Source organism: Aulonocara sp. 'chitande type north' Nkhata Bay, linkage group LG16, assembly GCF_057382095.1.
Source record: "Aulonocara sp. 'chitande type north' Nkhata Bay isolate Kocher_YH1m ecotype deep benthic linkage group LG16, A_spYH_male_GT1.1, whole genome shotgun sequence".
NCBI lineage: Eukaryota > Metazoa > Chordata > Actinopteri > Cichliformes > Cichlidae > Aulonocara > Aulonocara sp. 'chitande type north' Nkhata Bay.
In genome coordinates, this window is record NC_141359.1 from 38,791,554 (window position 1) to 38,818,778 (window position 27,225).

Consider the following 27,225-nt stretch of genomic DNA (forward strand, 5'->3'; position numbering starts at 1 on the left):
TAATTGGATGCAGCGCTATGAAGAGAACGAAAGCGAGACAGCGCTTGTCAGTTATCTCTTTTTGTCTCCATTCAGCCCTTCCTTATCAATAACTGTTCCATCTCCAACAACAACTCTGTCGATGAAAATCTCCAGGGTGAAGAATTTCAGTCGTGTCATATCTGAGATCAAAAGAATAACTTATGAGCTCTGTTCTGGTTGGATTTTCCTCTCTTAAAAAAACCTAAAAGGGCTCTTAATGACAAGGGCTGGGGATTTGATTTGCATATCGAGACAGCTTCCAGACAGGGTGCCACGCTAATGTTGCTGTAGAACAAGACTTAATGTCATGTTGCTGTCAAACATGGAGACAGGGACGCTGCTAAGTCAATTACATACACTCACAGGCGCACACCCATAAGGGTGCATACATATACGTGCGCACATTCACGAGATCCTAGTGAGCTGTAGAGTTTTGCCTTATGTCACGGCCCTGTCTGTTTATAAAGCTGCTGCTCGTTCAACCATGAACTGGATGGTTTCAGCAGATACAAAGAAAGCGTTGGTGGATGGCAAGGTCATATATATATGTGTGTGTGTATGTGTGTGTGTATGTGTGTGTTGGGGGGGGCTTATGCCTTGGGTGTTTAATATACAGACAGTTCCACCTTGAGTTGTGGGTGTAAGTGTGTGTGTGGAGCCCCGGGGAGAGCTGAAGAGCTAAGGCAGCACTTCTGTCAAAGCCATCATCTGACTTATCTGACCGCTCTGGGCCGTGTGTGTGCACCTTATGGGTGTGTAGGTACAGTAAGTGTGTGTGCGATTGATAAAACAGTCCTCCTGCTCTCTTGTTAAAAATGGACGGAAAATTGCAAGTACCACTGAGGGAAACGGAGGTGAAGCCAGCGAGAATATATGATATATCAGTATGAATCAACCTCAAAAGGAAATGAATGACTTTTAATAAAAGAATAATTCAGCTGTATGTTGAAGACGAAAACACGAGATAATAAGGATTGAGAACAAAAAGACATTTGTAAAGAAAGATTAAAGGAAAAGAAATTAGAAAAAGAAGAAACACGAAGCCCGAAGTCAGATAATTACAGCATTCAAAGACGCTTCAAGCACAAAATAAAAGAGATAAGCGAAGAAGAACTGTCGTGGATTAGATCTGAAAACGAGAAAAAATAGAAAAGACCCGACAAACAGGATGAGAAAGTAACAAACTAGGGTAAGGAAAGTGAAACTGTTAAACCTAACGGTTTTTTTTAAAACTCCAATTAAGACGTTGTGCACACTTTTTACAGATAAGAGTGAAATCCTTGCATCATGGTTGCTGTCAGTGGTTCCTCCCAGCACTGGGATGCATCATATTCCACCACAGGACGACCGCTTTGCTCTTAATTAGCTCAAGAAGTCTTTGTGCTGAGGAAGGTCAGACATTTCAGCGTGACGATGCTTTCTTTTATGTCTTTAAAAAAACAGAGATATTGTGAAATGAGAAATGCCCAGATAATAAGTAATGTTTTTCTGCTGGGCCTGTGGAGTTTTCAGAAAGTTTGAGTGTTTAATTAGAGGAGGAGGCCCACCCATAAATCCTTTTAATGGGTTCTAACCCTGTGGAGATTTCAGAAGATGGAAGGTCTGCTTGGTGAATTTCTACAGTGTGTGCTTGAGAAAGCCAGCAGAGCTGTAGCTATTAATTATTATTCTCCACTTGTAAGCAGTTTTATTTTGAAAATCTTAAGATCAGATTTTTTCGCGTGAAGATTGTTAAGTGATTACGGATATATGACATTATCACAATAAGAGTACAGAACACAGAAGGCATCAGTGACAACACACAGGTGGGTTGCAAAGTGGCTTGCAGAGGAGCATGTAGGCCTCAGTCACACAGGCCTGAACGTGTATTCCTCGATCGGTTGGTGAGGGGTTTCTGGGTGAAATTAGTCGTAAAGACGGCGCTCCACCAAAAAACTGATTGCGACTTGTTTGGTTGCCAGGAGACTGCTGTGGTTGCCTGTAGCTTTCATGGAAGACGTGTAAGCTCCATGCTAACCTTGCATGTTTCTAAAGGGAAACTCAGAAGGAGCACTTCTGAGAGAAGGGCATGTGTGTACATGGGGTATATCTTATTTTACTAGGTTTGAATTTGGATTTTGCTAGCGCCTAGCGAGTAGTTGGCGTCTCCTATGCAAACTATGATCGACCACGACAGTCTCGTACCAACCAAAGCAACTTCCTGCCATCACCTTCCAACTGGATGAGGAATCTCGGTTTTTCCCTTATCAACCGGTGGCTCCCGCCGGTCTCCACACCTGTGTGACTGGGGTTTAAAGCAGCTTACATAATGCTCAGGTTAACCCGACCAGATTCAAGATTTATTCAAAATTCTGTCTAAAAATGAGCATTTGTTCTTTGATTTAGACATTTGTGTGTCTGCAGAACCAAATGTCCTCTACAGATTGTGCCTCTTAGTTTAGAGGAAGGCATTATGGGTTGTTTGTAGCTAAATGGGCTAGCGAGGTTATTCTCACATGATGTGAAATTTGCTTTGTCTCACTGAGGAAATGTCAGAATTTTTTTTTTTGTGGCAAAAGACAAAATCTTTGTCAAGCAGCCAAGAAATACAGTGAGAGGACATCGTGGTGAGAAACTTTAAGAGACGGGCTCATGTTAGAATTAAAGCAACACATTCCAAAAATCACACATTTTATCCCCTCCAGTCTCCAAAGTACGTGCGTACTCACTTTCTGATCCCAGTGCCAGGTCCTGCCTTGTTCCATGAGCGCCATGCACAGTGGAGCTGCTGCTGGCTGTGTGCAGGGTCCAGCTCACACCTGACTGGGGATCAGCCGACCACCCGCACAGGCTCTGCTCAAAGCCACACACGGCCGACAGGGGCGGAGTGGTGGCTGTGAATCGAGAAAGAAAAACAGATTACAAATAAAGGTTTTAAAAGTGTCTGTTTGGGCTAAAATACTACTGATTACCACCCGACAGCTTCTTCTGAGTGCTTTTAGTATTGTGTTGGATTTAAACAAATTCTTTTTTTCTCAGTTTTCTTTTGTGAGACTCAGTCCTGTAATGGCAGGGTCTTTATTTTGATAGTGCCGTGAGCGACATTCGCATTGTGTTGAGACGTTTTGCAATAGCGCTCAATGCAATATGACATCTTGAAAATCATACTGAATACAAATATTAGAGTAACGGAGAATAAAAGCCAGACTGAAAGAAAGAGTAATTGCAGCAGAGATAACAGAAAGCAAACACAGACAGAAAATGGACAGAAAGAAAACAGCGGAGCAAAAGGTGAATGATACAAAACTCAAGGGGTGACATGAAAGTAATAAGATGAGCACAAATGAGAAGCAAAAATGATGCTGTAATTAGACTGCAATAAGCTGCTACCTTCAGTTGTGCTGAAACAAAAAAGCAAAGGCGCTTCCTTAAACTACATCACAATACGCTCTGCATAAACTCCAGTGAGGCAGTCGGTGACCTATAGCTGTGAAATCATATTCCCAATATGTGAGCCTGTGTTTGTATGAAGATCCTCTGGCTGTGCGAGCTTATTTTCACTCAAACAGAGCTTCCTGTGGGACTATTGAATCTAACAGACCTCAAAGCCCAGAGGCCCCACGGTGCACACTGACATCATGAGTTTGACCTTAAGAGCTCGAGTGTGTGCACAAGTGTGTGTGTGTGCGGATGAGAGACGAGCAGAAATAAATGCATGCGTGCATGCAAGAAATCTGCATATGTGAGAGCGCAGATAGCATGCACTTGAATGAAGAAAGCTTGAGCGTGTGTGTGTGTTACAGCAAAATGTGAAATAGTCATGAAAAATAACCGGTTTGTTTGCATATGTTGATTTAAAACTTTTTTCCTGACAGTCAGCAGAACTTTGAAACTGACGTATTTCAGCAGGAACTTTAGTTAGCACGTGTGGCGCATATTCTGTCCAAAGTGGGGACACTTCACCCCGGCAACCAAGAAAACAGAGCTGAAAAGAAGTGGCGACCGCTGCATTTTAAGTCACAGCATGGTCTTTTTATAAACCGAGCTGTTTTGTGTGGGTACATCTTCTTAATTTGCCTTTAATGATACATTATGAATGTGTTTTAAAATAGACCCTCTACATCAGGGGTGGGCAACTCCAGGCCTCGAGGGCCGGTGTCCCTGCAGGTTTTAGATGTGTCCTTGAACCAACACAGCTGATTTAAATGGCTAAATTAGCTCCTCAACATGTCCTGAAGTTCTCCAGAGGCCTGGTAACGAACTAATCATGTGATTCAGGTGTGTTGATCCAAGGTGAGATTTAAAACCTGCAGGACACCAGCCCTCGAGGCCTGGAATTGCCCACCCCTGCTCTACATCTTGCCCTATGACAGCAGGGATAGACTCCACCCACCCTGCGACCCTGAACCTGTGCCGATATGATGTGAACTCGGTCACACCACCAATGCCTCCAACGTGGATTTTGTTAGGATGCCTGGGTCGTTGAGTTTTGAGTTTATTATATTATTTATCATTTCTAGTCTTTGGTTTCTTGGTTAGAGTTCTGCCTTATGGTTTACTGTTCCCTCTGTTGCAGTGCCTGCCTATGAGTCTGTGTCTTTAAGTTCAGTCTGTTTTACTTTGAAGGTCCATGTCTTATGTTAATGTATCTGGTTTTGCTTCCCCCTGTTTCTTTACGCCTGATTTGCCCCAACTGTGTTTCCCTCCTGTTACCGTTCCCTAAACTAAGAGTGTGTGTGTGTGTGTGTGTGTGTGTGTGTGTGTGTGTGTGTGTGTGTGTGTGTGTTTACCAGATCTCATCACAGAGGTTGTCTGTTCCACTCTAGGTGTGGTGGGGGTCACAGTGTCAGGTACAGTGGTGGTTTCTATCAACACAAAAAAATAAACACAAAAGGTTAGAATAGAATTGAATAGAATAGAATAGGCAATAGATAATTTGTTTTATTGTTTTCTCTCCAAGACAGTCAAACGCTTTGGGGTCCTTAGGGAGTAGTAAAGCGCTATATAAATACAGGCCATAATAAGCAGAGACAACGCTGGGCTTGGAATAACTAAATATGAGCTCGTCTTGTTAAATATTCACAGTTTGCTCTGCGACTGCTTCGCTGCACAGTGGAAAAGAGTAATATTTTAACAGTGCAGCTGTGATGTTTGAGCAAAGCCAGGCTTTAGACACGGTGCTAACTGACGATGCTTTAAATTCTCTTCGCCGTTTTCGGGGGCTGACGTTTGTCGGGATCCAGGCAGGGACAGAGCGAGCTGATGCAGTGAGCTGGCACTCAGCTCAGGACTGTGCCACACCGCTCTGTTTATCCACTGCAAGCTGGCATGCACGCTCACACAATGCTATGATGATAGATGCTGCACTCACACTGACCTTGGAGCACAGCAGCGTGCATCGAGTGTATGATAGATCAAACACACACACACTCACAGACCTGCAGAGCAAAGACGTCAGCATTCGGGTATGACAGTGTAACCCCGAAACCTTCTGGTCTTAATAAGCAGTTTTTCTACTGCTGGTTAAGATTCCTTAAATGGCAATGAATGTTTTCCCATCTCTCTCCCTCACACGCACACACACACACACACACTGGTGAAAGTAAGTGTGTGTCTGCGTGTTGACGTAAGGGAACAGAAGATTGGCTTGCGTGGCACAAGCCAGACACCACAAACCTCTCACCAAATTATTCTCAGAAGCTACTTTTTTCTTCTGTTCGTTTCGTGGCTTTTCTTTCTTTCCTCCCTTCATATTTCTTTCCTTCTTTCCATCTTCTGTCTCTCGTTTGTCACAATAAATCGGACCAGAATCGGCTCTGCTTCGCAAAACCACTATTGCCACCACAAAAAGCTCTAAACACACATAAACACACATGCTCCCTCTCTCTCTCGACTCTCCTGCACAGAAGTGAAATCGTACCCAGTCTTGTTTCTGTTTTACCACAACCGCAATTTTCGTCTCCATAACTCTTTCCCTCGCTCTCTCTCTCTGTCGTCTCTCCCTGAGGTATATTTCGATTTCTCTTTGCAGCTCTTTCTTCGTCTCTTCCTGTTGCTCTTTCTCACTCTCCTCCACCTTTCAGCACTTTTCTCTGTGCTGTAACTCTGTCCACTGTTATTTGATGTAGATTCTAATCATTCAGTTGAATCTCAGACTGCTGCAGATTTGCTTCGAGTGTAATTGTTGTAGATATTTCCATGACTCACGCGGTGATCTTTCTCTGTGTGTGTGTCTTGTTTAGTGTTAACTGGTAACCTTTGCAAGCCTCTGCTAATAGCTTTGAGTGCACTGCAGTGTTGGGGTTCATCCACTCTAATGTGTGTGTGTGTGCGTTACTTTGAGTTGTTTACACAGTCCACTCACAGTCAAAGTATGCACGATTATTATGTAAGCCCAAACACTCATATTGCTCTTTCAGCACAGACACACGCGCACGCTCAAAATTAGATATTAACATTTAATAAGCAGCTCCCAGCTGCTGACATTAAGCTGTTTTAATTTGGTGCCCTTTACCACTGTAATTAGCCCCCCATGTTGAGGGGAGAGAGGGAGGAATAGGAGATGAGAGGGAGACACCGAAAAGGGAACATAACCCTTTCCACCTCGCACCACCAATTTCCTAATTAGTGACCACACACAGCTCCAGTCAGCCTCCTATTTCGATCTCCATCTCCTCTCCACCTGCCTAATTCAATTTGGCTCTCCTTTCCTCCCCTCTTCTTAACTCCTCCTACTCCTCATCCTCTTTTTCAATCCACCAGGTTCCTCTCTGGATCAGCTGTAAAGATCAGAAATAATTTAAACAACTTAATTTAATAATATTTTTAAAAATGTTGTTGCAGGAACTTGAACTCTTACTTGCTGAATGGAAATAAATGGCAGGACAAATACAAGGTGGCAGAGTTCAGTCACTCGTGGGAAGATTGAAACTGACGTGCATGAGAAAAACCAATCCTGACGTACATATTCTGCAGATGGGTCCACCAGAGCTGACTTACAGAAACCTGCAGAGACCCTCCGACTCGATCTTTTCCACACACAGACGCACACTTTCTAAACTGAAGAACAGAAGGTGTCACAGGCCCAAGGGCTCATTGTAAAGCTGCTGACTGAGCAAGGCAAAGCGGAAACACAGAGACGAAAACTGTTCAATTATGGAAAGAGCTCTGGGTATAAATCTACCTCTGTCAGCCTAAATAATGACTACTGACACTGTGTGTGTGTGTGTGTGTGTGTGTGTGTGTGTGTGTGTGTGTGTCTAAGAGACAGAGAAAGCTGTTGCTACTCAATTATTGGTGACATGGTGCACGTGTGTAAGTATGGAGGGGATTTCCTCCACTTAATGACTGAAAGACTGAAAGGCATGCCTTCCTTACAGACGGAACTTGCTAACCTGTGTGTGTGTGTGTTTGTGTGTGTGTGTGTGCATGTTTGTGAGGACAGAAAATTGGCGTGCTACTATACTTGTGGGGCCCATCAGCCACTTATGAGTATGGTGATCGCTTTGGGGAAGAAGCTGTGTGGAGAGCAATGGCGTCTTCGGTGGATCTGTTAATAATAATAATAATAATGGATTGCATTTATATAGTGCTTTTCAGGACCCTCAAAGCACTTTACAATACCACTATTCATTCACTCTCACATTCATACACTGGTGGAGGCAGCTACAGTTGTAGCCACAGCTGCCCTGGGGCCGACTGACAGAAGTAGGTGGCAAGTGAAGTGTCTTGCAACGACCGAGACTGTCCGAGCCGCCGAGCCGGGGCTCGAACCGGCAACCTTCCGGTTACACGACAAACTGCCACGACCGCCCTATGCTGTTAGTCCGATATGCAAATTGGTGTGGGTCCAGAGCCGGGGGGAAACAGGTTCTGATTAGAGATGGCACGATACCACTTTTTTATGTCTGATACCGATACCGATATCATGAATTTGGATAGCTGCTGATACCGATATGAATCCGATATAGTGTGTTTTTTAATCAATAAAACGTTTTTTTAATATCTTGCTGCATTTTGTATAAGTTTATACTCAAGTTTAAATAAATAACAACACTAAAGCTATTCTGTTATACCTGTATGTAAAAAATACACTGCGCCCAAAATATTTCATAGTTCAGCAACACTGGTCAATCTAATAAACTTAAACCTGCACCATCCTCCCTATTCTGGTATTTTAAAGAGTAGTTAGCAGAAATATTAAGCAACCTAACTAATAGGGTTGCAAACTCCCAGCAAAAGAAAATAGGGAACCACCCCCCACCTCATGATGCTTAATTGATGTAATCAAATTTAATTTGATGCAGGGGGGAAAATGCACAGAAATAAATTATTTTTCAAGAATAATTAAATAGATTCAACATCTTTCTTCAACAGAACTGCAGAATTCACAGATGGTACCTTCCCAAAGGAAAAAGTATATTAGGGTATATTAGACTTAACAGTTATATATACAGTAATGGCCTTCTATATATTTTACATCAAATTAAAACTTTGGCTGTCAGATAATTATTTATTAAACGCTCGACATTTTAAATGAGAATAAGAAAGAAAAGTATGTCTTTGTGCCCCCTTTTCCCTGTTCATGCCCTATCGGCCCCCCTGGCTAAACTTTGCTAGATCCGCCCCTGCACAGTTACCAGCCGTCAGCTGCGTAGAAAAAGATCCTCGAGTAGAAAGTAATATTAAATACATTCTAACAACAGCTGATCAAGCTTAAACGTGCTGCTGTTGTTCAGCTGCTGGTTTCCTCTTTCTGGTGCAAAGTGGGCCAAAAACAAAGAAGAGAGCCGATCAGCTGATCATTGATCAGTTTCATGATTGAAGTAGCAGCAGGAGGGAGAGAGAGAGGCAGTCGCTCCATATATCTGTTGTTAAGCTTTACGTGGGAATGCTTTACAAACATTCAGAGATGAACTTACACACTTGCTTTACTTCTCTCTGGGATAACTTCCTCGGAGATGAAATGCTGGGAGGCTACAAATACACACAGCCGCTCCATCACGTGATGCATACTGCTGCGACGTGCTACGGTTACGAGTTACGCCGTGTAGCAAGTTTTGTGAGGTGCTTTTTTGATATTTAATGGATCGGATTACATTTTTTATTTCTCGCCGATATCCGATCCAGTAATTTGGGTCAGTATCGGACCGATACCCATACGTAATATCGGATCGGTCCATCTCTAGTTCTGATGCGCTCCAGAACCAGTTTCTCAAAGCACTTGGTGATGACAGCATTATACTTGGAAGCAGATAAAAGTAGAAAATCTGATCCTAGTGCTGTGCAATGAGTCTAAAGCAGGGGGCTGTTAAATGCTAAAATATGACATCACATCTCAGGTGATGTTGGAAAACATCTGAAGGCCAAATCAGACAACTGTTCTTAAACCCAGAGCTGTGGCTTGTTTGTACTGTATGTGACTTAAGCTCATTATGACTCCATCTGTAAATGAGTGGTTTGGAAAATGAGGTCTTTACAGCAGCGTATGATTTCCAGACTAAATTGTACAGAAAGCTACCATCCATCCATCCATCCATCTTCATCCGCTTTGTCCGGGGCCGGGTCGCGGGGGCAGCAGCCTAAGCAAAGAGGCCCAGACCTCCCTCTCCCCAGCCACCTCCTCCAGCTTATCCGGGGGAATACCAAGGCGTTCCCAGGCCAGCCGAGAGATATAATCTCTCCAGCGTGTCCTGGGTCTGCCCCGGGGCCTCCTCCGGTGGGACATGCCTGGAACACCTCACCCAGGAGGCGCCCAGGGGGCATCCTTGTCAGATGCCCGAACCACCTCAGCTGGCTCCTTTCGATGTGGAGCAGCAGCGGCTCTACTCTGAGCCCCTCCCGGATGGCCGAACTTCTCACCCTATCTCTAAGGGAGAGGCCAGCCACCCTTCGGAGGAAGCTCATTTCTGCCGCTTGTATCCGCGATCTCGTTCTTTCGGTCACTACCCACAGCTCGTGGCCATAGGTGAGGGTAGGGACGTAGATCGACCGGTAAATTGAGAGCTTCGCTTTTACACTCAGCTCCCTCTTCACCACGACGGACCGGTGCAGCGTCCGCATTACTGCAGCTGCAGCCCCAATCCGTCTGTCGATCTCCGGCTCCCTTCTCCCATCACTCGCGAACAAGACCCCGAGATACTTGAACTCCTCCACTTGTGGCAGGAACTCATCCCCGACCCGGAGTGGGCACTCCACCCTTTTCCGAAAGCTACCAATTATATAATATTTTTAAATTATTTTTTAATGATAAGTGCTACAGTGGACCACAAGGTTTCACATTAGTAGACAGGGAAGGGGAGTTTCTGCAAAAACTGAGCACATGACTGTGGTTAAAGAGCTGCCAACAATCAAACTTCTGGTTAAAAGGCAGAGCCATGAGCTTTGCAGCTGAGAAGCAAAAGCACTCTTCATGTCAGGAAACTACAGACAGTAAATTGCTCATTAGCCCATTGTGCAACAAAGCACCACAAGGTATACGACTGTAATTGTTGCCTTAAGTGTCAAGACAAGTACGACAACAACTGAGATGATAAAAAGAAGCTGCTGGCAGTGAATGTGTAACTACATCAGTGAAACATGGTGAGCTACAGAGAAAATGAATTTAAGTGTGGAAAGAAACATTAAGCTAAGTAGGCCATTAGGATCTATGGAGAAGAGAAGGACAGCTTTCTTGCTCACCAAGCACTAATAAGCTGTTGTCTCCTTCCAAGACTCGGGCGTGGTCGGATTAAGCCTCAGGTGAGGCACATGATAGGCTGGACGTACGGTTTGGGACAAGGGCAACATGTTGTCTTACGTGAGCACAGAGGTTTATGGCTAAAAAGAAATGAAATCATTTTTAAACATAGCGATTGAGAGCGAGGGCAGTATTCGTGTAGCCCTCCAGTTGGGCTTTTGCATAGTTTGATGGATGGAAGGATGAGGAAACAGAGGGGAAAAAGAGAAAAGCATATTTGAGAAACACTGAAAGGCATGCTGAGCCAAACTTAAATATTTATATTGGAAAAAGACGAGCTTTCATTGCACACTGAGCCCTACCTGCATATACACACAGGCATCCGCAACCAACCTGGACCGCATCCTAAGTGTTTCCATGTGTGATATCTCAGAGAGAAGGGAAGGAACAGATAAACTGAGCTGTCCTGAAGTAAACAAATCCCTGTTGTGTGGTTAAAATAGTTTAGATTGCTCAACACTTAACAGTAGAACATCACTGTGAGCTGCAAACTTGGCCTTTTGTCTCTGCTAAAGCATAACCCCGAACCGAGAGCACAGCTGCAGGGCATTCGGCTTCTCCGCCGTGGTGGACAATTGATTTTTTGTCGCTCAGCCTGGTGCATTGTGTTATCAGACACTCTGGAACATGGTGTGGTGCAAACATTTAGAACAGCTATCCCTGCAGGATCTTAAAACTGATTGCTGTTTATTTTTACATCCCGGTTCTTCTGTAGACGTTGTGCACTACCTGAGTCTGTTGTGCACTGATTAGATGGACACAAGTTTGAGTTTTTAAAGATGAGAGAGGAAGAAATCACAAGTATAAAAACAGAGAAGAGAAGGTGGGGACTCTGGAGAGATGGAGTGTGTCTGTGTCTTGTTGCAGGAGCCTTGGCAGGACACAGTGAAACCTGCAGAAGCCACAAACATGAACAAAACCTCTCGCAAACCTTTTTTCCATTTCTGCTTTTCCATAAAAAAAAAAAAGACTTTGGACAACCCGGTTAGAAAAACAAAAATCACAGTGACGTGTGCAGCTCTTTCCCAGTATCTGAATACTATTAAAACATAAAATAACCCAATCTGCATACTAGTTATTGTTACTGGAAGCGGCATTGCATTCATAACCACTTTCATTTCTTCAGTGAAATGAGAAAAGGCAAGAGGAGCAGGGAGAGAGAACAGTGGGTGTAACTGAGGACACATCCTGCAGATCACATGAAAGTGTCTGGACTCAGGCCATGGCCCACATGTGAATGCAATCAGCAAAGCTGGACCTAGCACACACACACACACACACACACACACACACACACACAGACTTGGCTAAATCTGAATGACTTGCTGGAAAACACCTCCAGAATGTCTTTAACAAGGACGATCAGCAGCGCTCCCCTCCAGGGTGCCACTGTAACGACTGACGTGTGTTTTCCTGGTCCAACTTCTCCGCGTGTCAGTGACTGACAAAGGAAAAGTTCTTGGCCATTAGTCGCCTGTGCATATTGCAACACTCGTCATAAAGTCACAGCCAGAGTTAAAGCTTCCTACATGGAAATTTAATGCCGTACGCTTTGCCAACATTCAATCCACATTTGCACCGGGATTTCTCACTCAGGACGACGTGCTCTGTTCTTTGGACAGTCCGTCAAACCCTCCCTGCTCGACGTACTTCCCCACATCCTGCAGAATTTCACACAGCACTCTTTTAGAGTCCATATTTTTAATAAAAAGACATAAACCGTACATAAAAGATACATGAGGCCAATGTAACATTATTCTGTGAAGCCGCGAGCAGAGCCATTTATGCCGTCGTCGTCTTGGTGACATGATAGGCAGGCGGTGGCGATCAGGCCAAGAAACTGCAGGAGAAGTTCACGGTCACAGCAAATCAGCCACACGCTGCTCTTTCCTCCTTTTTTAATCGAATGGGGATCATAATTTGCAAAATGAACACTGTGCAGACACTCATCGAGATCTGAGCCCATTGACTTCTGATGAGTCGCCCCCTGCTGACCATGAGAAAGAGTGCATGTTTGTGGCTCTTCTTGCAGAGCTGCAAGCCATGCTTATCCTTCATTTACAGTCTGCGGTGAAAAGCAGCATTCATCAGCCACGAGTGAGGCTCCTATCGTGCTAATCATTGCCGTTTTGTTGGAACATAATAATAAGGAAGCATAATTTGTGTCGCAATCTGGTTGGCGGTATTTTAAGACTTCCGTGATCCCGAGAGCAGCAGCAGCAGCTGAATAAAAATAACGCTGTTATTAAGCACTCGGAGGCTCCGGACAAAGGCCGCTTTCACTCTGTGTCTGTGTTTGTCATTGTCTCCATTATTTTCCTCAAGCACCCCGCCCATAACAATGTAGTTATCAAATGTGATGAGAAACTAAGCATGTATTTACACAACTAAAACCAAACTCACATCTTTGTGCCAAACAGGTGGTGTGTGTGTGTGTGTGTGTGTGTGTGTGTGTGTGTGTGTGTGTGTGTGTGTGTGTGTGTGTGTGTGTGTGTGTACATACGTGCCTGCCAACAGCTAGGTGTGGAGTGAAAGAGATGAGAGTGTAGCAGATGTTCTGATAGCTCACTCATTTAAAACATGAACAAAACTGGCAGCGTGCGAGCTCAGAGTTCAGATCCAACAGTCGGGGTTACGAGACCTAAATTACACGTTGCCTCCGTAGCTAGCGTGAATGATTAGAACGAGTCCCGCAATAATATTCTGGCTTTTGTTTCTGTTTTTGCACCGAAAGTTTGGCACAATAATGAGATGGTAAACGACATGATTGCGTTCCCCCTAAGAGCCTCGGATGTGTAATTTTGGATTTCTTCATTGCAATTGTGCGCTGAGATTGTCTCTCTCATGTGAGGAAATTGTTTTACAGCCCTGTGGCCAGGTCAGCGTGCTTCACTGTAAAAGGAAAACAACGCAGGGGCAGTAATGGAAAAGCAGTTTCCTTTTAAATTCGTTAAAGCTGCTGCTATGACTGACAGTGTGTTACACTGTCTTTGTCTTATAGTAATTGTGAGTACACTGTATGCACTGTTGTGAAGCATCTCAGTGAGGACGAAGGCTGAAAAGTTTCTATTTATATCAAAAACTACCAGGAAGCAAACTCGATTCACTCAATAAAAAACTGTGAGCTGAGCTTGAACAGGCTCAGTATAGACGAAGTTCAGTCCCCAGAAAAAGAGAACAGTGTTAGCTGCATGTTAAACTGGCTGCTTGGATCGATGCGTTCCCGGGAATAAGTGTAAATGTTTGCGACTGTGTTGGAGAGCGTATGACGGCGATACGCTGCTTATTTATTAATGAATTCATTAATGCAAGCCCACTATTTCCTGAGCGGCGAGACAGGCGGGATGCGATTCGACTATTTGTGCTAAAGTGTGAAGAAAAAAGGGGGAATCCTAATTATAGGTGCAGCTGTCTCTGTTTATATTTGCTGAATCTAGAGTTTTGCTGATGTGGAAATGTTCCTGAAAAGGTCACAACAATGCAAAGCTTTGGAGTGTGAGGATGTCAGTGTGCATCTCCGTGTTTCGCTAAACAAAAGAAGATTAAGGATCCTTTTTTAAAACGTGTAACTGTGTGCACGTCAGCTCGGTGAGAAGGACGAACGTGAATGTCTGCGACTCTCTGACTTAGGTGTAAACAGCTGTGTTCACTGGACTGAAACTGATGCACCGTTGAATATTTAATATTTTATCTTCTTTTACAACAACCGGTAGAACAAAAACACACAGGAGCAAGGAGGAAACAGGTCGGAATGACTGGATCGTTTTTGGATCGTTATCCTCACATCAGTTAGGATGGAGGCCGTTTAAGACGCGCACAAAGTGAAATTTAATAATGCTCACTTTCTCTAAGCCACTAAAGACGTACAATTATCTTAGTGTGTGGTTGTGTGTTGTAGTTTGGATGGTTACTGTGCTGCACACGTGAAGTGGAAGTGAACTGTTATCGTGTGTAATGCACGGATTACAACCAGAAGGCAAACATCTGGCGCGCACACATCGAAAGCCAGACCAGCAGACAACCAGGGCAAGCACAACCGCAGTGATGTGCATCTGCACTACAGTCATGGAGATGGTGGTGCAGATATGGAGTGCACGATTATCACACACGTAGTTTATGAACAGCATAACCAGTGCGCTCGTGTCAGATGTTACTTCTGTTTATGCATATTTTACTTTTTCTTATGGCCAAAAAAAGCAGCTCTCCCCGGGTCCTCCCCGGGTCCTCGTTGTTAGGTTTGTGTTACGCTTGAACCAAAAGGTTTAACTGGAAAAACTGTTAAATATAAGCAGATGGAGTTTAATGGCTTTGACTGCATATTTAATGTAGTATAGGTGAGTCAAACATAAGGCCCGGGAGCCAAAATCGGCCCACCAAGGCCATAAATTTTAGACTTTTAATTGTATTGTCACAGCTTTCCCTGCTGATAAAGAGTCAGTAAAGTCCCCCATGGCCTTTCATACTACACAAAGGTAATTAACTAACAGATAACCAATAAACGCCAGAAAAAATCCTAGTTTTCACCATCTACTATAGAAATGCACTTGTTTTGTTGTTTTTTACACAGAGAAAAAACATTTTCTGTGCATTTAAAAAACTTTGTGCTTTATAATCACAGGACTGTCTGGGTAACGAGCTCCCAGAACTTTTTCTGTAGTTTCACACTTCAGCTGAAACAGTCGTGCTGACTGGTTTCTTTCATTTCCTACAGCAGCGTTTCTTTATCATGTAGAATAACTGAGACTGTTGAACTTGCACTTTGTTGTATTATGTCAGAGATTAACTGTGTCGTTAAACTTTTTACACTTATGTGGCCCACGATGTCCAGTGACATCTCTGTTCTTGTTTCATTGAAGGAGAGACTAAAAGTTTAAAGAGGCTTCATGAAGAGTTTGAAAATATCGAGTGCAAAGACGTAAATCACCACATGCTACAGCACATCGATGGTGTCATGTCAGGACTCAACACCTCCTGAAACGCCGTGATTTTCCTGTATAATCTGCATTATTCTCCGTCCACGGTCACTTGTTAGAAGCTGTATTAAGAACAGAAGAGGCTGCCCTTCTGTCCCCATCATCACCGGCCTCCTGGTTAGGCCTGACACATCTGGGATATAACGTTCCCCTCGGGTTCCCCCCTCTCTCTCTGTTGGAAACCCAAATGGACACACACGTGCTCAGAGACACAGAGTTGGAGCCATCGGTCGCAGCAACAACTCCCTTCGTGTCCACTGGGAACAGGTACGTGTCATTTCCTGTTCTCGTCTTCAGAGGTCTGGTTATGAAAACACAACTCAACTGCTGTTACTGTGTATTACTGTGTAATAACTGGCTATCTAAAGGACACGATCATATTATCATGCATTCAAACATCCCAGCTTTAATAACATTGGATCCATTGTCTCTGCTTCATCTAGTGGAAATTTAAACAGCTCATTATTACTGCTCAAGTTAAGCAGAAGAAAAAAAGTGTCAGGTTTGTACAATGGATTGCTTTAATGCTTAAATTATTGTCGAGCTGAAAAAAAAATGCTTGCCACAGCTAACAAGGTCCATGCAACGCTAGCATATTATAATAAATTGTAGTTACACAGCTCAGTAAAGTGGCACACAGAGTAATGGTCCACATTCATCACTTTACACACACTGCACACTAAGAAGCACTCCTGATAAACAACGGCTTCCGCTAAAATATTAAAAAACACAACAGGAAAAGGAAAACACCAAAGTTCACCTAATCCTTCACGACACACTAGCAACATGCTGCTAACATAATGGGCTGGGAACACAATATAGTCCACAGCTGGCCACTATTAGTAAAAGTCCCATGACCTAGACATGTTAATCCCTGTCCAGACATGTGGAAAACCCTCCCGCAGAGCAAGATGATTAACTTTAACCGATATGTTGGAGAATCCATGACAGAAGCACAAATACTACAGTTATTCATATATATATGTACGTTTGTTTGGACACACACACAGGTTTGTTATCTTAGTTGCTCTGAAAATCACAGAGCTCTTCACAAGCAAACAGAGGGAAGAACCAAAGATCACAGTGCAGCTATTATTAAGTTTAAGAGTTTCAGAGCCTAAGAGCTGCTTTGGGAAACATAAAGGGTTCAATAGTCATTTCAGCTACATGTAAAGCTCAGCAAATGATCTCAGGATAGATAAAGAAACACTGCCGGGTAAAGAGTACTCTCCTGGAGGTCAGCGTGTTATTATCCAAGTGCATCATGCAGAGAGGACTTGAAGAAGGAAATGCAGAAGGTTCAGCACAAGGTGCAAACCAGTGTTCAGTATCAAAAGCAAGACAAACCCCATCTGGAAGCACCCTTCATAATGATGGGCCACCAGTCTTTACTGATGATGCATAAGAAGAAAGAACCACTGGGATGAATTCTCAAGTGTAGGGACAAACTTCCTGCTCATATTCCACCAAATACAGCAAAGTTGCCTGGACAGGCAGTACAGATGGATGATAACCCACAAATACAGTGAAAGCAACTGACACATTTTTGCAGGTCCACAGGTTCTGGACAAAGAATGTGCCATCAAGTATTTAAAATGTAACATCTGGTTTCATATGACACGCTTGAATCCTTGAATTAAAGCTGAGATTCTGGCATTGTAGTGAAAAAATCCAAGTCCAGCACCAGGAAAACTGTGTCGCTGTAGCGTGCGTACATATCAGAGCACAAAGCCACACACAGGGCAGATAAAAAGACGACGAGGACAAAGACAAAAATCTCTGATTTAAAGAGCACGTGTTTGGTTTTGAAATATGATCGTTTAATTTATCGTATATGTGCAGATGTATTCCACTTTCATTCCTGCATTATCCACGCATGCAACTTTATTTCATCTGTGTGTAGTTTGTCCTATCATCCACGTGTGTGCGCTCCTACCGGGCAGGTCACAGCCGAGAACCTCCATCCTCATGCCGATCCCGGCGGGCGACCATCTCTCTGGAAAGACTCGGATGTGCTGAGTCACTATCTCGTCAAACCTCCGCACCTCGGGAGTATCGTAGTGGCCGTTGCCCTCAAAGATCTGAGGAAGAATGTGAAAGGTGAGCACGAAACAGTTTCACTGCATTTGATGCTAAATTCTTTGACATCGTTTCAAAGGCAGTCAGCAATACATTTTTGCCTGGTGCCCAAATCTGTTTGACCATTTTAAAAATTTCCTAAAACAACAGAAAATCCAGTGGAGGCAGTCAAGTGTTGGTATTTCACTATCCCGCCTGATGAGAAACCAATAAAAAAATGGAAGTCTTGATAAATAAGACACTAACTAGCATTGTTTCCCCGCCCAGAGCGACATGTGTCAAAAAAACAACAGACAGAAGGTGTTTCCTTTGATTTCCAAATCGTCTTTGAGGCAGAAGAAGCCTCTGGCAAAAGCACAAGATTTATTACAAGCTTCATACAGACAAGACTACAGCGATCCTTTCAAAAAACGTGGGCCGTGAAAGTTGTACTATTGGTTTCATTAATTGAACTGTATCCTCTGTGTTCCCCATTTCTGAAATTTTAAAAACCGTAAGATGAATTTCCCAGGACGCTCATTTAAAAAGACAGGCAGATGAGAGAAAACAGGATTTTAGCATCAGGAGAAAATCCAGGCACTCAGTAGTACTATTAAAGCGTTTTAAGACATAGACTCAGAAAGCAGAACAAAGTTTAAAGTGCCCGTCTCGCAGTGCGTTAGACGCCAGCAGTGCTGAGTGGTGATGCAGGAAAGACATTTTTAATTAACACCCATGAGAGACAAATAGAGGATGAGAGACGAAGAGAGGGAGAGCGCAGGACTCGGGGAGAGGAAGACACAGAAGCACGAAGAATGACGAGCGAGGTGATTAAATTGAATTATTATCGGAGCCGAGGCTGTAATAAAGCGGCGTTTTCGCGAAAAATGACAAGAATGAAAAAGACAAAGACGAGGAGAAAGAGAGGGAGACGGGGGGAAAGGCTCGGCTGAGAGACGGCTATAAATAACTGCAAATGAGTGAGAAGTGACGGCGGACCAGAGGACAGAGGGGGCCCCCGTTTGTGTCAAAAACAAGGAGAGAGTGTGTGTTCTCCTCTACCTTAGCAAACCCAGTCTTGCTGTCAGTGATGTAGGTCCAGTCTTTGCCATTCGAGCTGTGAGCCAGTTTGTACTTCCTGACAAATGCTCTGTTCTCCGCACTGCCCTCCAGGCCTCGTGCACCTTGGGTAATAATGCCACGCACCATCTTGGGCACACCGAGGTCCACCTGCAGCACACAAAACAAAGTTAAACAAAGTTATTATTGCTCGCTCGCCCTCTGCGCCATGGAACCGATCAATTTCCAGATCCCCTGCCCATTGTGGCAACTGTGACTTTCCCGAGCATATAATCAATCAAACGTTGGTTTTCCATTGGGGAACTTTTAATAAGATTCAGCCTTTGGAAATGGGTTCTTCTTTCTATTCAATAGCAGTTCATGACCAAGGTCAGTTCACAAATGCAATCTAAACGATGGCTGAAAACTCCATCAGTGTTTAGAGACCCTGCTGTTGTCACGTGTGTCATTTTACAGTAATTTTGTGGGTTCGGTGGATGTTGTGATCGCCAGTGCAGGTGTGGAAAAGCCCGCCTGCAGTATTTGATTGACCAAACCGTAGATTACATTATAAAAGACAGATGTGGATGCTTTTTTATTGCTCCTTTAGTTGCAAAAACAAGTCTCTGGGAAACTGACCCCACCCCCGCTTGATTTATCACTTCAGACGACCTTTTCTGATGTTCTGACGTTTATGGTCTCAGTGTCTGGTTTCAAGTGTTCTCCGTTATAAACTGAAGTGCGTTCCTATACTGTGCTGCCATTAAGAGTAAAATTTATGACAAAGCAGGTTTTGGTCAACGTCGTGGCTTCCTTGTGATTGACAGCTCACCCCTCGCCGCTCACACACAGTTTAAAAAAATCAAAAGACAGAGCAGATGAATGATGCTAGGCTATAGCGACATACCTGCAGCCACTCTTCTCCAACTATGGGTTGCGTTGGGTTGGGAAACCAGCCTGATCGACTGGCCACCAGCCTGGCGGCCCCCATGGAGCCGTGGATGTCCCTCATGGAGGACGCAGTGATTTGCGAGTCAGGAAGCAACCCAGACAACATGCCCTGCAGCTCTGAGCAGGGGGCATCTGATAGATCAGAACACAGAGAGGAAGGAGTGCTTAATGCTACCGCTGAGGATTTTTTATCAAGTTTAAGGCAGGAAAGATGATTTCTATTTATTCTGCCAGCTTATTACAATCAGTGCACAAAACAAACATTGATACCCCTCATTTCTTTTCGTTTTGTTAATAAAAGAAAAGCAGTTTGGGAACGTTTTGGAAAACATTCCCGTCCTCTGACTCAGTGCCTCAAACATCAGTCAGCAGCTAAAAACATTAAAGCAGCAACAACACTGGTGCTAAATGGTTGATTTTATGAATTTAAAGTTTGATGCAGTGATGTGCTCTCCTGTCCTCTGCTGTTACAGCTCACTGTATGTTTACCGCTGGGAATTTCATGCTGCATATGAAACTAGTTATGTAATATTAGAGGCTGCCCGGAAGCTAAAAATCTGAAATCCTCTGGAGTAATATACAGCACTCGGTTCTTTATATGTCGCTCGTAAGAAACAACTGCAGCAACTTATTGAACGATATGCAAACATACATGGAAATAGAGTCTATAGGGCAACAACGGAGTTTGCACAACGCTTGAAAATCAATATTTGGTATGTCGCAAAATCGATCAATGCAGAGCAGTGTCACAAACCACGGAGGCCCCAGAAAAGTGCAATCAAACGTTGAGTTTATTAACAGCCCGGAGAAAACATCAACATATGTCTTCTGACCAAAATACATGTTGTGGACACTTATAAAGCAGTGGGGTACACGCCCCCCCCCATGGCGTCAATGACAGATTAAAATAGGTTCCTGACATTAGTCACAGTTAATCGTACATCTTGTACATCTTTAATAGCTATAAACAGACATAGAACTTCTCATTTTGATAACACCTTCCATACAAGGTGAAAATCTTAAGCCCTCAGGGTCTCTGAGGCTAATTCTTGACTCTGCTCATCTGTTACCAAGTAGAATAAAATGCAACAGGTTTGCAACAAGAAGCTGGAAACATTTGGGCCTCTGCTCAGGCCTATTCCTAGATTATATGTATTATATGTACTGTAAGCATGCAGTTATCCTTCTATGTTCTAGTTTCCCTCAGCATGGATCACCTGGACAGTCACGGCAGTGAAGCTTAAGACCCTTAATGAACCGAACATCAACTCAAAATAGGCACAGATATGCAATGTGCATAAAATACTTCTAACCGTACTTGTAATAAAAGTTAACATAATGGAAGGATCCTCAAATGGACATCTTCAATAAACAACTGTAATGCAGTATCTGTAAGAAATATTATTAAATGGAATGATGCTGTAAAGAATGTTATTAATGCAGTTATAATGATGCAGATTATATGGCAGCAATAAAAGAATTTCTGTATCTCCACATCCCTCTTTTGACATTCCAAAAGGACACCACACCTCATGTTGTATCACTCCTCGGCCCACTCTATGGCATCTAAGTTCCTCAGGTAGATTGAATCCACCCGTCCAAACACGGATGCCACCCAGGACTCCACTGGGTTTCCGATACCTGAGTGCTCATGCATCGTTTTAGACAAATTTTCCGGCCCTCCAGAGCTCGGGTTACTGAGCCATCTGGAGCAGTATTGTTGGGGATAAAGGTACAGCACATGTCGACCACCTTCCTCGTTAAAAAGGCTTTCTTCTAATTTCCCTGAGGATCTTCAGGAACGGTTCTCCAGGCTTCCTGAAGGACATTTAAAGCTCTTTTTGGATGTTTCTGTCTTTGTGTCCTCTGTCAGGATGATCCTACACTGCTTCAGTAATGCTGAGGTCCGAGTCCTGGGGAGACCCATCCATGACTGAAGCTCCACTGTGTGTTTTTTCAGCTAGGATATGCCTTCACTGCACTGGCACTCACTGTTGGACCGCTCTCCTGACCTCCTGCGTACATACTGACAACGACTTGAACTGGAAATGTCCAATTTGCATTCAACGCTCCATCAGACCTGTAGCCACAGTCAGTCCAGTCCAGGACACACCACTTCTTCTTCAGTCCGCCACTTTGGTCCAGTTTTCTTAAATTTTTAAGGACACACTGCACACCAGGCTGAGATATGCCAAGTTTCCAGCTAATCGCACTTTGGGAATCACCTTGTTGGTGCAAAAATCCAATTTCATGTCTGTCAAACTTTGTTATTTTTTATTGAGCCAACTAAAGACATTTCTTTAGTTGAATTTTGGGACAGGCTGCTAGTAACAAAGTAACAAAGACAGAAAATACAAAGACACATTTGCACAGGACTGTATCTGGTAAGTAATTTGGACATAACGGGCCATAATCTGATATTTTCATGATTCTTCAAACGATGCTGGACTGTCCAAACTGTTCTCCGTCTGCAGGCTCCTGCTACACCAAAGCATCTGTCTTTTAACAATCCTTCATAAATGAACGTCGCTTTCAGGTCTGGAATATTTTGGCGACACTGTTTGATCTAATCTGGGAGCAAAATCTTGTGTTTGTGACACAAACAACAACTTGTGTGTTACGCGGCGCGGTGCCTTTGAGCTGCTTTCCATCAGCCCATTTCATTATTTTGCCTTCCTGCTGCTGCAAAGTTGATGCATAATTTTAACCTGCCTACCAAAGGGGGATTCTTCATGGGGAATTGAGCCAGAGAACTCTCAAATGGGAGCACTTAATGAAAGCATGTTGGAGATCAAAGGGATACTGTTTATTACACTGACAAATGGTTTTTAGTCCGACAAGCATCAAAATATGGTACTGCCATGAATAATGACGAAACACAAAAGGAACCAAAAAAACCAAAGTGACCAGTTCTGATCTGGGACGAAGACAAGAGCGATGGAGGAAAGGAAGACAAAGGTGAGGAGGAGGAGTTAGAGGACAAAGGGACGATAAAGAGATAGACAAAAGGTCAAACGGGGAGATGGACTGAAAAGGCAGCAAGTGAATAGGAAAGGGTGAGAAAGAGGGAGCGAGGGAGATGCAAGTGGGAAAGAGAGAGAGCCGGCTGACAGTGAAGGTTGACGGTGATTGATGGTGACATTCTTCAGGTCTTCACGGAGATGAATGTTTAATGCCGTGACGTTTGTGCCTCAGAATGGTAAATAATGAATCAACAATAAACAACAACAGCTCCAGCCAGGCTGGATGGCTCCTTCGAGCTCTACAGCAGACATGAAAACCGATTAGCTAGAAGGAAACGCTGTTCCCGTGTCATTTATTTTGTGTTTCTTATTTCCTGCATCAGTGTATTTTAGCAGCTCCTTTAACGTAGGAGTGCAGAATATCACCTCTACAGATAGCATAGCAGAAATAGTTTCAGCTCTCAAATGCACGCACATGCACACAGCAGTCGGACAGTAAAGGTCTCTCAGAAGCCCACTTCCTCTCACGTATGCTCTGATGTTTCGCCCACACACAGGTGAACACAAACTCCCACTGTGCCGTTTCTGATAATGGGGTCTCACAAGTACGGCGCCGAGGCGCTACTTAGCTGATGCATACGCACAGCTGGACGCACACGTGTGTAGTTTCTACAAATACACACGCTACACAAGCCCTGCTGGGAAAAATAGTAAAAGGTGCTAAAAATAAATGATTGATAAGTGCTGCGGTGCTAAAATAAAATGAGATTAAGGGAGAAGCGATGGAGGGAGGACGAGCAGGGACGGGAAGATTTAAAGAAGGGATGCTGGAAGAAGGAATGGTGGCTGTCAGCAAAGGTAAAAGAAGGACAGAGGAAGAAAAACATACTGACGAGAGAGAGACGGAGGAAAAAGTAGAGCAGAAGACATAAAAGTGTGATTTAAGTTAATGACATGTCAGTGACTGACTGCTTTATGTCTGCCTTTATAGGCTTGTGTAGGGCATTATCACATTCCCCCTGGCAGTGTGTTTGACTGTGTGTTTGCCTGCATGTCTGTGTGCTCAGAAAAGATACTGCATGGCCATTAGCAGGTATGTTTGGGCTTTTTCAGCAGGTTATGGACATTTTCCCTGAAACTGCAGCAGAACAGTTTCTGCTTCTCGCCACGAGCCTCGGAAATATCAAACTCTGACATCCCTCGTTACAAAAACCAGCCTTGAAAGTGTCAAGACTTTGCATATAAACTCAATGTTTTTCTCATGATGGATGACAGGAATCGCAAGGTGGCAGGGATGAGCAAAAGGCAGGGCGATGCCCCAAAAAACGGGGGTTATATATGCTCTCACTCCTGAAAGCAGTGAAAAAGGCAGAGTGATATATAATGCAATTTCAGGTGTTAAAATAGAGTAAAAAAATAAAAACACAGGCAAGATACCTGATATATTCCACATCCCTGTCTATCTATCACACACACACACTCAGTATCATATTGTTTCGGTGTGATTGTGATTTGTGTGGGTGCTGAAATAGCCCTCCTGGATAAGAGCATATCTGTCCCTCTCAATGGCCGCTACGATGGCAGCAGAGAGAGGCCCTAACCTAATAATGATACAGTGGAGCGGGACACACATGCACACAGATATGCTCAAATGGATTGAAACTCTCTGTCTTTTACCATATACGCACAGACGCACACACAAACACAGACAGTCTAATTAAGTTTTATCTATTTATAGTATTGAGCTGATTATGCTGGTTGAAATCGTGTTTGTTTGCCAGGGCTGCAGATGAAAGCTGAGAGCCTGTTACTCTCTGATGTTATCACCCACACATCACACTCTAGTATTATTCTATTAGGGCTGAGTGTGTGTGTGTGTGTGTGTGGGGGGGGGGGGAGACAGAGAAGGGGTGTATGTATATGAAAGGGCAAGAGTGCACACGAGGGTGGGTGTGTTGCACACATGTGAAAAGGAGAAAAAGACAAGAAGGCGGCATGAACAGAATTATGAATAGGAGTTAATGGATGGACAAATTACAAACCTGTTTATTATTAGATTATACAAATAAAGAAAAACCTTCCACATATTCCTGCACTTGACAAACTGACTTCTGTGTTTTCGCTGGAATCCCAGGAGGAGGTTGACCCCTGTCCCGAGAAAGTCTGAGAAACTCCGCAGGAAAAAAAAGCACCATCTGTCTTACCCGTGATCTGACAGCCGTAGAGCTCGAACCGCAGCGCAATGCCGTTCTTCCACGTCTGAGGTTTAATCCGCACGAAGCGGGCCAGGACCGGCTGTGGGATTCGATTGAGGACCACCTCCGTGGCGTCAGCGTTGGCATGGAAAACCTGCAGACAGAAAGGAACATTTAGAAGTGCGACGTTTGGAGTCCGTCTGCAGAACTGGAGCTCAGTAAGGATAATGGGAGACAGCCCGATATTGCTGAGTCACACTTCTATGAGCTGCATACAGCGATGTGCAAAAGTCATCTCTCTTTTATTTCCTTCCAATGAGCCAGACTTTGTCTTTTTTTTAAATGCTCTTGAGCCAAAGTTCTCCGGCTTCCTGAAGGACATTGGCTGCTTTTCACTCATTTTCAGTCTCGTCCTTTTGCCTGATCCAATTTCAGAGAAATGCTTTTTTGCTTGTTTTTTAAGCTGCTTAATCCTGACCTATGAATCATTGACACATGAAAAAGTCGTCTATTTCAGGGAATGAACAAGAAGAGGCAATGTAGCAAAGAACTAGTTTTAAGTCGTATCTTTCGGCACGCTACGAGAGCCATCTCTCGAGCGCGGTGGAGGCTCTTTTGTGATTTGCTGCTGCATTTTAGCCACCGGTGTTGGAGATCTTGATAAAACTGATTTTGATCCAACATGCAAAACCATGTAAAGAGTGTCTGAATGCCAACAGCTTCCTTTTTTAGCACAACAATGATCCCAATACTCTGGCAGTGCTGTGAAAACAAACACAGTGGAACATGATCAGTCATGGACTGGTCTCTGCAGAGCTCGGACATCAACATCATTGAAGCAGTGTTGAATCAGAGAAAGGTACAAAAGGCAGAAACAACCAAAGAAGAGCTCTGAATGACCTCCGAGAAGCCTGGAGAACGACTCCTGAAGACTATTTAGAATTGCACAAACTCAGTTGTTGCTGTATTTCCATGTATGTTTGCAAAATATACAGAAAATGAGGGCGGCTTAATATTCGTGCACAGTACTGCATACACATGATAATAATAATAAAGGTTATCTTATCTTATCTTATCTTAAATCCCAGCTATTCTGTACAGCAGGATTAACCTTCAAATGTTTTAAACTGTTAATTTAATTTTACACATTGGCCAAATAAACTGAAATTATTGTCCTTTTATCAGCTCACAGATATTTGAGTTGAGTTTTTTCTCTTCTTTGGTTAATTTCTGTTAAATAAATAATGACACAATCTAATATTGTTGATATTAATCCGATGCTGTATGCACTTGACCTGCTGAGGACCACGTGATCATTTGTGTCCTGATATGTAAACTCTTAGAAGTGAAAGTGTGAGACCATGGAAGACCAACAGAGGGGCCTCTGGATGTCTGGAGTTTTGATCTCCTCCATACCCGCTTCACACCCCGGAGGACGGGGCTGTGGCCCCCCCACACTCCCTAGCAGATCATTACATGGAGAAACCTTTGGAATACAAGCGCGCTGATCCACACAGGTATGCACACGGGTGTTCACTGCTCGTAGACCCAAATTACACCCTTCTTGGCTGCTACTTCGAAGCACATCTGTCCTGCGTGCTGCACAACAACATTGAATATTTAGTATTTACTGCTGTTTACACTTAGCTAGATTAATGCGATGGTGTTGTGTTTAGTATGTTGCTTTGTTTTTTTTCTGCTTGTTTTCTATTCTTCTCTCAACAGGTGATCCAGGAGATTTTTATTTTTTTTTCTCCCCCCCTTTCTCACTGTCCCTCTCCCCTTCTGTTTTTCCTTTCCTTCCTCTTTCTTTCTCCCTTTCCTATCCCTCACTCATGTCTGTCCCGTCTGTAACATCTGAAAATAAAATATAATAAATAATAAAAACAAAGATCGACCAAATGGACCAATACGGCAATGCCACGATGATCCATTTGGCAAAGTAAATCCATTGGGTATCCTTGTTGGTCTTCAGACAACAATTCTGACGGCTAAAGAACCAAATGGGACAGGCGGGAAAAAAAAAAAGAAGTGAAAGTGCTCACACTTTCTTTTCCCCTGACTGTAAGTGGTAGAAAGATGACACATATGATACAACCATCTAGTTTCTTTAAACCGTGGCATGATGAAAAACAATAATCTTTTGCTTTGTAGTTAAGTTTACGCCTCTGTCCACAGCTGTGATTCAAGACAACACTTAATGAAACTTAATGTGAGGTGAAAAGGCAGCAGATTAATGTTTCTCCTCTACGTGATTACATAAAGCCACAAAATTAATAAAGTGACTG

At 43.5% G+C, this 27,225-nt stretch overlaps 1 protein-coding gene across 5 annotated transcripts in view; it reads right to left on the reverse strand.

Moving 5' to 3' along the window:
- LOC147312089 (neuropilin-2-like) overlaps window positions 1-27,225 on the reverse strand; it is a 96,048-nt gene that overhangs the window by 20,840 nt on the left and 47,983 nt on the right. For all 5 annotated transcript variants that reach the window (XR_015125289.1, XM_086265690.1, XM_086265691.1 and 2 more), the window contains exons 8-13: window positions 24,947-25,091; window positions 19,736-19,911; window positions 18,832-18,999; window positions 17,648-17,792; window positions 4,791-4,865; window positions 2,730-2,894 (exon numbers count right to left, since the gene is read on the reverse strand). Coding sequence is in view for 4 of the 5 variants with exons in the window: in XM_086265690.1 (XP_086121816.1) it covers window positions 2,730-2,894; window positions 4,791-4,865; window positions 17,648-17,792; window positions 18,832-18,999; window positions 19,736-19,911; window positions 24,947-25,091 (874 nt within the window). In the remaining variant the exon portion in view is untranslated. The remainder of the gene's footprint in view (window positions 1-2,729; window positions 2,895-4,790; window positions 4,866-17,647; window positions 17,793-18,831; window positions 19,000-19,735; window positions 19,912-24,946; window positions 25,092-27,225) is intronic.